Source organism: Dama dama, chromosome 5 (genome assembly GCF_033118175.1).
Source record: "Dama dama isolate Ldn47 chromosome 5, ASM3311817v1, whole genome shotgun sequence".
Taxonomy (NCBI): Eukaryota; Metazoa; Chordata; class Mammalia; order Artiodactyla; family Cervidae; genus Dama; species Dama dama.
In genome coordinates, this window is record NC_083685.1 from 62,944,091 (window position 1) to 62,957,181 (window position 13,091).

At 35.7% G+C, this 13,091-nt stretch overlaps 1 protein-coding gene across 2 annotated transcripts in view; it reads right to left on the bottom strand.

Moving 5' to 3' along the window:
- The window catches only part of LRBA (LPS responsive beige-like anchor protein), a 725,050-nt gene that overhangs the window by 545,935 nt on the left and 166,024 nt on the right, over positions 1-13,091 (bottom strand). For both annotated transcript variants that reach the window (XM_061142480.1, XM_061142479.1), the window contains exons 27-30: positions 12,799-12,926; positions 12,223-12,330; positions 8,988-9,144; positions 4,611-5,058 (exon numbers count right to left, since the gene is read on the bottom strand). In XM_061142480.1, coding sequence (XP_060998463.1) covers positions 4,611-5,058; positions 8,988-9,144; positions 12,223-12,330; positions 12,799-12,926 — 841 coding nt within the window. The remainder of the gene's footprint in view (positions 1-4,610; positions 5,059-8,987; positions 9,145-12,222; positions 12,331-12,798; positions 12,927-13,091) is intronic.

Here is a 13,091-nt window from a genome sequence, read left to right on the forward strand (position 1 = left end):
TGTCCAACTCTTTAATGACCCCATGGACTGCAGCCCGCCAGGGTCCTCTGTCCATGTGATTTCCCAGGCAAGAATACTGGAGTGGGTTGCTATGTCCTTCTCTAAGGGATCTTCCCAACCCACAGATCGAACCTGTATCTCCTGCTTGACAAGCAGATTCTTTACCTCTGAGCAAATGGATTAGTAAAGCCTGTCTTAAAATTTTAATAAAATGGCATCAATTTCATGCTACAGCTTAAGGTTGTACTTAAAAGAAATTGAAATCCTTGACTGAATTTTTGATATCTGCCATCAATTTTAAGAAAAAGCACTTCAAACTTTTGGCATAAAAAAAATCAGAAGACAGATAAGTCTTTTAATTATGCAAGCTGTTTTTCCTAACTTTCAACTTACAATGAAATATTAAAGTATAAAATTCCACATATTAGAGCTTTTTTTCTTTACACTCACCAACTTTAATAATTAGTGTCTGTAAAGCATTATGCTAAGGACATATATGAATTATGTTACTTACATTTACAACAAACTACCACCACCATGAGGGAATTATTTATACTAACAACCCGTGAGGTAAGCACTTCATATTATTAGCCCCATTTTACAAATGAGAGAATGAAGTAACTTTCCTAAGCCTCCACAGATAGAAAGTACAAACACTGCTTACTTTTCTTTTTTTTACCTGAACTAGGGAGACTTTTTTTGAAGATTTCTTTTTATTGAGTAACAACAAAGAGAGAGCAACATTTTCTTCCAGATCACTAAGGTTCAGAAGTTCCATTTCAGAATTGTGTCAGTTTGAAATATCATAAAATTTCACAGAAACACCATTTTCTTTAACATGCAAATAGTTCACTAAATGAGAAGAGCATTTTAAGCCAAGTACTTTAGTCCCTAAGGATCTAGCTGAAAAGTCAGACAAAGCCCTTGAACTGTATCAAGATAAATCCCTGGCATCCACTAATCACTAGAGAGGATCTCTGATGAGATAAGAGTAGGAATTTTGGCCTGGGAATGAACACAACACCTTGCCATCCACAAAGGCCCACAACCTGGCAGCCCGTCAGCAAGGTTCCACTCATGGAGCTGTTACTCTAAACTTTCCAGCTATTGCTTGGAAGTTGATAATGCTTAAGATATGAGGAGAGTTGTGATTTCTGACATAGCATTCCAGAGATAAATACACGATCAGACGGATGCTTTGAAATTCTCAAAGATACTCCTTTGGTCTAAAGCTGCACGAAAAGTTTTTCAAAAGGTGTCTGTTGCTATGAAAAAGAGAGGGGGGAAAACAGAGCAGTTTGCTTGCCATCAGACAATATGTTAAATGCATACCAGACATGTAAGCTCCAAACAGCCTCCTGAAAAACAGTATTGCCAAATTCCCCTTTATTTGCTATTTTAATAAATCCCTAAAAATGTATTCCCTTTGCAGTTTCCTAAATAAGTTCATAACCTACTCACTGAAGGTATCATGAAGGCACAGAAAATTTTTACACTATTTTAAAAGAAATAAATGCCAAAACACACGAAAATTGGGGAATTTTTAAAGAAACTTTGATCATATTAGTAATGTACATTAAATGTAAAAACCTACCCTTAAGTTTTCTCATTATTTAATCTAAGATTAATACAAATTTAAATAAGTCTATAAATACTGTCAGTTTTTTAAAAAACCTAATCACTTACATCTCAAAATATAGTCATTGCAGTTGTCATATACCTTTCGAGACATACGGAAACATATATATATTTTTTAAGACCATTAAATCCCAAACTAAACTGTACTCTGCTTTTTCATTTAATAATATATCTTCAACATCATTTTACATCAATACATAGTGTTGTGCTTTTCTCTCATCAGTGGCTGCAGAGTATTCACCATACTTGCATAGGAAACATACATGCATACATAGGAAACAAACATACATGTGTTGCATAGGAAACAACACGTGTAATCAGTTCTTCATTTGCAACTACGTTTGCATAGCACTGCCAAAGGACAGGGTATAGACTCCACCGGCTGTGGCTCAAATCTCAGCTCCACCACTTATTAGCACAAGAGCTTAAGCTGTTTTTTCACATTCCCTATGCCTCAGTTTCTTCATCTGTAAAATAAGAACAAAAACAGTATCTATCTACCCACCTATCTGCCTATCTAAAACAATGCACTTTAAAAACACTTTCACAGTGTAAAAGCTCAACAGGTATTAGCTTAATTATGAAATTCCTCTTACAGGAAGAAAACATTTTGTACTTGCATACATCTGTATAAACTTCTAGAGATAATAATTAAGTTTACATATTTTGAATTTTAATTAACTGCCAATGTTCCCTCAAATAAACTGTTTCATGATGCCCTCCACAATACACCCTCATTAAGACGAGGCATCATCTTCTAAACTTCTAGATTGCTTCATGCTAAGTGCTACACATTAATATGTATTCAATATCATTTCACACCAATACATATCGTTCTGCTTTTTCTTCACTTTAACAGCCATATAGTATCACACAGTCATACAGGAAACTGAGATTCAGGAGAATGACGTAATTTGTCCAAATCCACTAATAAGTAATTGAGCCAGAACTCACACACAGCTGTGTCTGATTTCCAGAATCAATATATAACTCCTATAAGCCTAATTAAAAAAGAAAATAAGAAAGGAATAAAAGGGGAAAAAAATCTGACTCTAGCAACCACTATCTATAACAACACATCATACATATACCAATATGCTATTTACCTGGAATTTACTCTATCAGTCTTATCATTCTAGGACACTGATCTAAACTTTAGACAGAGGGAGAAGGAACAAGATGACAGAGGATGATAGCAAAAAGATTTTCCCATAAAATTATACATTCCCTGTGTTCAGAGCACCGGAATTATATAAATAATTTTAACCAGCTTGGATATCTAATGTGCCAGCAAGTCTGAAGCAGAAAATCAAGAGATGAGATGAAATACAGAGAAGGCACAACAAAATAAACAAGCAGACAGAAGGAAATTATGATGAAAATATGTCAAAAGAAAACAGAAGCCAACTGGAAGGAAATCCCACTGGCCAAACAAGAGACAATTTGAGTATCAAGATAAACAACAAATTTAACAGTATAATTCATTCTATAAAACAGGAAACCATAAGGCCATATATTGAATGTATTGAATTCATTTGATGAGGATGATAACAGTTTTACAGTACCCCTTCCCAAGGAGTACCTTAACAGTGGAGAAACCCAGAAAATACCACTTTAATAAGTGATCTGAATGAATATCATCAATAACAAGATAAAACTGTGTGCCACTTGTTAGAACACAACAGGAAGAAACGGTGCCACTTCTGTGATACTACTCCCAAAGACGCTTTAAATTGAATCAAATCTAGAGGAAACATTAGACAAACTAAACTGAGGGACATTCTACAAAACAGCTGGACCCTCATCTTCTAAAGGGTCGAGGCTATTAAATTTAAGCAAAGACTAAGGAACTATTCTTCTCAATCGAAGGAGAATAAAGAGACACAACAAAATACAATACACAATTCTGAATTCAATCCTACTAAAAAGAGCATTACTGAGAAAATCAATGAAACTTGAAATGTGTTTGAAGATTTGAAGGGAGTATGATATCAATCTTAATTTCCTTATTGTGATGAATTTTCTGTGGATATGCAGAAAAAACACAATAAACTATTCAAAAAGGATGGAGTATTGTCTCAATTTCCCCTCAACAGATTCAGGAAAAGTAAAATTTCTTTTAATTGGCAACTTTTCTATAAGGTAGAGATTGTTTTCTATTAAAATGTTGACTTTTGAAAAAGAATTCAATAACTCATATATATGTCTTACAGACAGAATTTCAGAAAATTTTCTATACATTTAACATAAGGAAAAATCTCAAGCAAATTAGCCGAAGGTTTCATAGGTCAACAGAACCAACAAAGTCAGGAATCTACAGTTAGCTCTCTCAAGCTGTCAAGACTGAACACTTAGATGAATTCCTAAGTCTGCCAGAATTCACAGATTCCCACTTTTTCCACAAAGGCTGGCACATACTGACAGCAGGGGAGTGAAAGATAACCATCTGGAAGAATAAGTGATTTCTAAGTTGCAACAAAGAAAAACATCATTTAATATACAACTTGCTAATGTAATATTAACATTATTCTTAAACAATCTTGATGATTATGTTGATAATAGCATTGAAACATGTATATTATCATATGTGAAACAGACCACCAGTCCAGGTTCGATGCAGGAGACGGGGTGCTCCGGGTGGTGCACTGGGGTGACCCTGAGGGATGGGATGGGGAGGGGGGTTCAGGATGGGGAACACATGCACACCTGTGGCGGATTCATGTCACTGTATGGCAAAAACCACCACAATATTTTAAAGTAATTAGGTTCCAATTAAAATAAATTAATTAATAAAAAACTTGATATACAAACCAGTCAACAAAATATCATAATTTTTAAAAACTATATTAAAACATCCCTTTTTAATGCTGAAGCTACAAAATTTAGCAAAGTTTAAATTCCTCCTTAATCTTTAAACTCCCTTATAATGAATATATTTATAAGATGCGAAAACAAAAGACTATTTATAGTACCTGTCAAAAGACCTGAACTGCACAGGTTGTTCAGCAGAGAGATCACCGAGAGCCCCAAGGCAGGCTGGCGGCAGAAGGGCAGGGTCCGCGGTGACTCCATCTGCTGGTATGTTTACTAAGCTTCGGAGAATGTCCTTCACGTTGACATTTTTTGAAACTGGAACTGACGGTGCAGCCTTGCTATCCAATTCATTTCCTCCGTCGCTTCTGGTTTCCTGAGATTGACTGACTTCTGAAGAAAGAGTGCAGAGCGCCTCGGTGACGGCATCGGGGCCGGCACGGACGCTCGGAGGGGCTCGGGGAGCAGCCTCGTCCGCACGGCTGCCCAGCCCAGGAGCTGTTTCTTCCCCGAGGCCTGAGTCCCTCCTTGGAGCAGAGGAGGTGCCTTCAGGTTCTTCGACAGATGCTGTAGTTAATGGGCTCAATGCTGCCGGTGAGTTTTCTACATCTTACCCAGGAAAAGAAGAAAAGTAACAATTAAAAAAATGTACAAATAATTTTAAAAAGGTACATTCACTCCTAACTGTTTTAGATTATGAAACATACGGCATGTTCTAAAACGCTAAAACAAATTAATCTATAAAATGTTCTGTACCTCTGTGTCTCTTTTTCTGTTTTGCATATAGGGTTATCATTACCATCTTTCTAAATTCCATATATATGTGTTACTATGCTGCAATGTTCTTTATCTTTCTGTAAAGTAATTAGCCTCCAACTAATAAAAATAAATGAAAAAAAAATGTACTGCGTAAATATACATATAACGAAATAGTTTAATAAAATAATAATAACAAATCAGGTTAACAAATTATCTGAGAAAACCCTAAACTGAACATGACACACCAATGGGTAGCAACACAAGGTTGAAAGCCACTGGTTTGTAAGAAAAAAGTCCAAAATCCTTCGGGCATACTCAAGGTTCTTCGATAATATAAGTCTGCTAGGACGTAAACTTCATCAGGGTAGAGAATGTGTCTTCATTAACACTTCATCCCCAGCACCAGTGACAACGCCTGGGCCTATAACAATGTCCGGCAAGTAGTAAGTCCACCAGTGAGTATTTTTCAGATGACTATTCATCTCCAACTTTATCTCCTGCTACTCATGCCATAATACATATACAACACAAAACTGCTTACAGTCTGCTGAATGGGCTTCTGTGCCTTATACACCGGCATTTCTTCAGATAATATTCCCAAGACCTCTACCTCAAACACAGTTTCTACTAGAAAATATGTTACCAATCCCATATGGATGAATGATTCAATCAATGATCTTTAAAATATAGTTCCACAAGGAACATCACCTTTTCTATTTGATTTTTATTCCCTCCAATCAGGTATTGATTCCATCCCAACAAAAATGCTCCATCTTGCTAAATCCAATGATCAATTCTCGACCTAACAGCTCTTGACATAACAGCAGCAACTGATTATTCCTTCCAGGCTGGTAACATTCTTTCAGCTTTTCATGTAAGATTCCTCCTTTACTTCCTTCACTTCTCTTTCTCCCTTATTTCTTAAGGTGGAGGAATTTAGTACTTAGTTCTTAAGCCTTTTACTTTTTCTGTCAACATTTATATCCTTAATGGTCTCATTCACTCTCCAAGTATTAAATACCACTATTTCAATCAATCAATCAAATTTAGATTGCTGTATGTAACTGCCTACTCTACATTTTCTTCTTTATGTCTAAAAGACATCACAAACACAACATATCGAAAATTAAATTTCTTATCCTTGCCTGAGTATGTTTCACCTTCAGTCTATCCAACTGCACTTTATAATTATTCTTGACTACCTTCCATCTTCCACATACGCACGCCTAATATTTTTAAATGCTGCTCTCTCACCATCAGAATATATCCAAAATCTGACTGCTTCTCACTAGCCCTACAGTTACCACTCAGGTCAATGCCCAAATCACCTCTTGCCTAGATTATTGCAATATACTCCCAGCTGGTTATGTTAGACTGTTAAATTAATGGATCCATAGATCATGCCTCCTGGTATTCACCCCCTTGAGCAGTTGCTGAGTAAGGGCTGGGCCTGACTTCAGCTCAGTTCAGTTGCTCAGTCATGTGCAACTCTTCGTGACCCCACGGACTGCAGCACGCCAGGCCGCCCTGTCCATCACCAACTCCCTAAGTTTAATCAAACTCATGTCCATCGAGTCGGCCATCTAACCATCTCATCCTCTGTCGTCCCCTTCTCCTCCTGCCTTCAATCTTTCCCAGCATCAGGGTCTTCTCCAATGAGTCAGTTCTTTGCTTCAGGAGGCCAAATTGGAGTTTCAGTTTCAGCATCAGTCCTTCCAATGAATATTCCAAAATCTGACTATATATGAATATTCAGGACTGATTTCCTTTAGGATGGACTGGTTGGATCTCCTTGCAGTTCAAGGGACTCTCAAGAGTCTTCTCCAACACCACAGTTCAAAAGCATCAATTTTTCAGCACTCAGCTTTCTTTATAGTCCAATTCTCCAATCCATACGTGACTACTGGAAAAACCACAGCCTTGACTAGATGGACCTTTGTTGCCAAGTAATGTCTCTGCTTTATAATAAACTGTCTAGGTTGGTCATAACTTTTCCAAGGAGTAAGTGTCTTTTAATTTCATGGCTGCAGTCACCATCTGCAGTAATTTTGGAACCCCAAAAACATAAAGTCAGCCACTGTTTCCATTGTTTCCCCACCTATTTGCCATGAAGTGATAGAACCAGATGCCGTGATCTTAGTTTTTTGCATGTTGAGTTTTAAGCCAACTTTTTCACTCTCCTCTTTCATTTTCATCAAGAGGCTCTTCAGTTCTTCCTCGCTTTCTGCCATAAGAGTGGTGTCATCTGCATATCTGAGGTTATTGATATTTCTCCCAGCAATCTGGATTCCAGCTTGTGCTTCATCCAGCCCAGCGTTTCTCATGATATACTCTGCATATAAGTTTAATAAGCAGGGTGACAATATACAGCCTTTACGTACTCCTTTCCCTATTTGGAACCAGTCTGTTGTTCCATGTCCAGTTCTAACTGTTGCTTCTTGACCTGCACACAGATCTCTCAGGAGTCAGGTCAGGTGGTCTGGTATTCCCATCTCTTGAAGAATTTTCCACAGAGCCTGACTTACTTACACCCATGTGGCAGAAGTGACAATGGGCCAGTTCAGTACCCAATTTTTAAAATCTAACAGTTTGGGCATTCTCAGAATCCCTGAACATCTCTGAAAGCAATCTGGCTACCTTGCTGGTAAGATCATGTAGAGAGACCTCCACATAGGAGATAAAGGACCTCCAGACTAATGGAGTAAAACAAAGGAATTCAGCTGAAAACACAAGTGGCAAGGTCCCCCACACAAAACCCCAGTCTAGTCATTTCAGTCCGTCAGCCCTAGCTCTTAAGAGCTATTCTAGCTGAGGCACTAGATAAATGAGTAGAAAAGTTATCTCAGACTTTCCAACCCCAGAGACATCATTTGGAGCAAGTATTATTACCACTGTGCCTTATCTGAATCAAATTCATGGAATCATGATAACAAGACTAAAACAGTTGGGAGTTTTCGCTTTGAGGTAATCTGTAACACAGTGGTCCATAACTAAAACACTGCTTTTTCTTGCCCTACAGGATGTAATCTGGACAGAATTCCAAGTTCTACTCTTTAATAACATACATCAATTCTAACTCCTGTACTCAAAGCCCTCCGATAATTTCCCATTCTCCTTAGAGTGAAAATTCACACTCCCTTTCTCCTGGTTATTCCTGATATACTTCCCCATCCAACTTTTATTGTCTTAAGACTTAACATCTTCTAAAATACTATACAATTTGTTTATTATATATACTCATTTTCTACTTCCTCTCCTGGAATACAGGCTCCATGAGGGCAGATTTTTTGCTTCTGCTCATCAGTAACGAACAAGTAGCTAAGAGGTACCAAATGAATATTGATGGAATAGATAAATCTCCTCTGTCGGGTAGGAGTGACTTCTATACCTACACCAGCTGCTTATCTATAAGTGGCAGCTAATTTTATATATAACTCCAATTATTACACTTATTTGTTAACAAATATGTCTCACAAGAGAATATAAGTTATTCTTCACAACAAATGCTGAGTTAAAACTGTTTAATACTTTATTTGTAAAACATAACATTTTCTCACTTATTTTTTAATTAGATGGCTCACTTAAAGCAGAAATCACATCTCAGTTGAAATTAACTACAGGGTCCTTAAAATACTTCATTATTAATAAAAATAACTGCATGCTCTCATTAAGGTACACATAAATGGATTTAAATTCCAGGATGAATATTTTTAACAGCTGTAAGTAGGTAACATTTTACTTGAATTTTGGATGCCAGATAATAAAATACAGAAACTTACCAGGGAGTGACAAATTTCCACATTCACTACCAGTTTCTCTAGACTGGCTATGCCTTTCATTCTGGGGTTCCAAAATGTCTCTGTACTTCGAGACCATAAGAACAGAGATGAAGTATACAACTGCCAAGGCTAAAAATTGTGCTTGTTTGCTATCCTCCTGGGGAGGAAATACAAGGAGTTAATCATGCCACTACTAAGTAAGACATTTGAATCTTATTTTACAAGACACCATTCAAATACAAAACATATTCACGAATATTTCAATATACACAGAAAATAGTAATGAATTCACCTGAGCAAAGATTAAACAAAAATTCTTGGAAAAATGCCTGTATATGTTAGGTTTTATGCTTGTTAAACAGGAGAGAGACGCTGGCTCATTGTTTTTACATTAAGTAACTCAATCTGAAGAGATACATCCTAATATATTTTATAAGATTAATCAAATAGCAACTATAATTATATATGAAGCATTATTTTTACTTTCAATCATGAGAATTAAATTGTTTTATAAAAATCAGAATAACAGTTTTCTTAAAAGACAAACATTTGAGATTATTAAAAGTGATCAGAGACAGAACTAGATGCTAAAGAAATTTTCAAGAGTATTTTAAAGTAATATAGACAACCAAGTGTCCGGGACTTAATATAGTGTCTGGAGAAAGAAAAGCACAAACCAGGCTGATCTCTAAAGAGGTTCAGGCTTCATTTCAGCTCTACAGATCACCTATACATATCAATGACCACTTCACCTAATAAAATTCCCCATTTTCAAAGGAACATTGCACACATCACTAATTTTGATAACTTTTCAAAATACATTTGAACCTAAAGAAAAAACTCAAAATTTATCCATCAAATTCTAAAACTCAAGTAGCAGATAAATTTAGGATAAACAAAACAAAGAACATGGTTGCTTAGGAGATAAGTAAATGGAAATGACTGGTACCAATAAGACTTTAAAGTTAACAATTAATGATTATCAGAAGTTTTGCACACAATTTCAGAGAAAAATTAAATTTCAGAGTGTACTGAACATATCCACTTAACAGGATTATTAGACATATTTATAATCTGACAAGAATCTTTGGTAGTTTTTAGGTTCATGTGTAACACCTTGTTAGTCTTGATGGAAAAGATATATGTTCATTTTTCCTTTCTTAAATTAATCTACCCTTTTCTCCAGAAACTCCTATGTTCTTCTGCCACATAATCCTACCATCTATTACAATAACTGCTACCCATGGTATCAACATTGAAAATGTAGGCAAATAAGCTGCTTGGTCTTCTTAATGTTTTATAAATTATTTATACTATCTAAATCTTTATTTACCCCATTAGCCTGTTCAATGTTTAGTTACTGCAGTATGAAGTATACAGTGTAAGCCTGATTTATGCCCAAATAAGAAATATTGCATAGGTCCTTACGTTTAAGACCTAACTCCTGAAACAAATTTGTTTTCAACTGTAGCTGTCATTTATTAAATACTTACTGTGAGTCAGACTGTAATGCTACAGTCATTAACCCATATACATAAGATGAGGCCTACAGAGGTTAAGTAATTTACCTAAGGGCACACAGTAAATGCAAAAGCAAATCTGAACTCAAGATTAGAGTGATTAAAAACCTTAGCTCTTAACCTCTAGGTAATGATTTATTTATATCCCCAGTCTTAGGTAATTTCCTTTTTCTTCAAAGTTTGCTTATGCTAGAATAGGCTCTGGATGTAGCCTGCGAAATAAGGTGTTTTTTCTTTTCTAAAATTCCTATAAGGTGACTACATCACTTTTCTAATTACCAAAAAAATTAAAGTTATTTGTTACTTTCAGACATGACATGGTAGACATAGGAGACACTCTAATTCTCTGTTCAAATGTTGTGATATAATAAGAGCCAGGGTGAGGTGTATTGATTTCATTTTAAATGCTATAGGATAGTCATTAGAAAAATTTTAAAGCCAAGACTTACATCACTTATTGTAGATTTTTAAAATTCATTTTAGGAAATACAAAATTATAGGACAATAGACTCAACAACTGCTCAAAGAGCATGGGGAGAGAAGGAAGCAGCAATATTTGGTTCCACGGTAGACCACAGGCAGTGGGTTTCGAAAAACACAAAGGTGATGCTTTGTTAATAAAAGGAATCATACAGTTACCAAAAAGCAAAAAACTGAGATCCAGAGAGAGAGCATAATTTAGTACATACAGATGTTGGTTAAGATGAAAATTTGAAGTATGGTTAATATGAAAATTTCAAGAATCAGATTCCTTAGGCCCTTAATCCTCTTTTACCTATCACTACTTGCAGTTTTAAGTAGATATTTAAGCTAATACTGCTATCTTTCTCATAGGAGTATTCTGTAATGAGATAATACATTGTCAATCATCCAGTCCTATGCTTAATATGCATTAAGTGTTTAAGACTATTAGCTATAGCTAATAACAACTACTATTAACAAATTGCATACTTCATGAAGAATCAAGAGTGGACTAAAACACTAAAGAAGAGAAAATCAAAACTAAAGTTATAAAGTTTATTTTTTAAAAACTTATATATGTAGTATAGAGCAGCCTATACTCAACACACAGTAAGAGTTCAATAAATATTAATGATAATACTCCAAATCCAAGTGAATAGGATCACAAATGATTTTAATTTTCATGTTTACGCTTTTTTATATGACGTTACAATTTCTATATGAAATTCTGCCACATTATGTATCAAAATTACCTAAAACAAACCTATCTTTCACCTTTCAAATACTTAAAACACCATAAACAACATTTAGTCATGTCCTTTTGCATCATGTATCAAAGCACAGGTTCTGGTGTTTGACTGATGGGTTTGAATTCTATCATTTACCAGCTCCATCAGCTTAACAAGCTGCATGAGCTCTCTGTGCTTCAAATTCCTCATTTGTAAAACTGGAATTGCAAAGCGCACAACTCAGGAAGCTGCTGGAATTAATGAGAATACATAAAGCGCTTACAATGCTTACTATCTAATAATGTGTTGTTGTTATCAGTAGCAATACTCTGAAATATCAGCTCCATGTATGTAAATAATATTGCTAATATTCGAAGATTCTAAAATCACTGTCAAGACAACTGATATCTAAGTCTTCTTATTTCTATTTGACGATTTTATACCACAAAAAGTGTTCACTCTCAATACTTTGGGCCTAGGAAGAAATATGTATCAGCTAAGAGAATATGTGAAAGAAAAACTTACTATGTCTCTGAAGACAACTGCCCGAAGTCGATTAATATCCATGTCTTGTAAGAGTCTGTCAAAATCTCTCACTGGAGATATACCACCAGTTACAAGGTCCACTGGACTCTATTTAAGACAAAACATATAAACATACATTACACAGATATTTTTAAAAATAACACACTATTCCATGGGTGACAACATCTTTTCCCAGCTTGTTTTCCTTCTCCTCTTTTCTTTTTTTGGATGCCAGGACGGAGGTGGGGGTTAGAGAAGGGAGCCATGAAAGAAAAAAGAGACTGCATGCTAACTCACCAAGTACGTGAAACACACACTGACGTATCTGAAGGGAAAAGTATCATGGACACAAGGAAAGTAAACATTTGGAAAAGCAGACAAGATTAAGTATAAGCAAATCTTTACTGTATACTCAAACACAAATATTTGAAAGTTATGTCCACAGACTAAAATAACTATTTTAGGATTTCTGTCAGATTTACTTAACTTTACGTTGAAATGAACAAATAAATTTAAGATCTTAACTGTAAAATAAGAGAATGCTTTGTTATTTAATTAATTATTCTGCAGGCTTACCTTCGCTGCGGATTTCCCAGTGAGAATCAGGCCGTGTGCCATTTTCTGGCTTTTTCCTGCTTCGCCTTTATTTCTCAGCTGTGACTGCTGCTGACACTCTAAGCAATTCCTTACTGCCACTGCACACACTGCAATTTAAGAAAAAATTGTATTTAAGATTATGGAACTGACAAAACCCACCTATATGACTTGCATAATATTTTATTTGAAACACATCACCGTTAGCAAATTCCTAAAATATCCCTGGGCTTTCTCACACACTGTTTGTTTTCTGACTCTGGTAGCCACTCTAT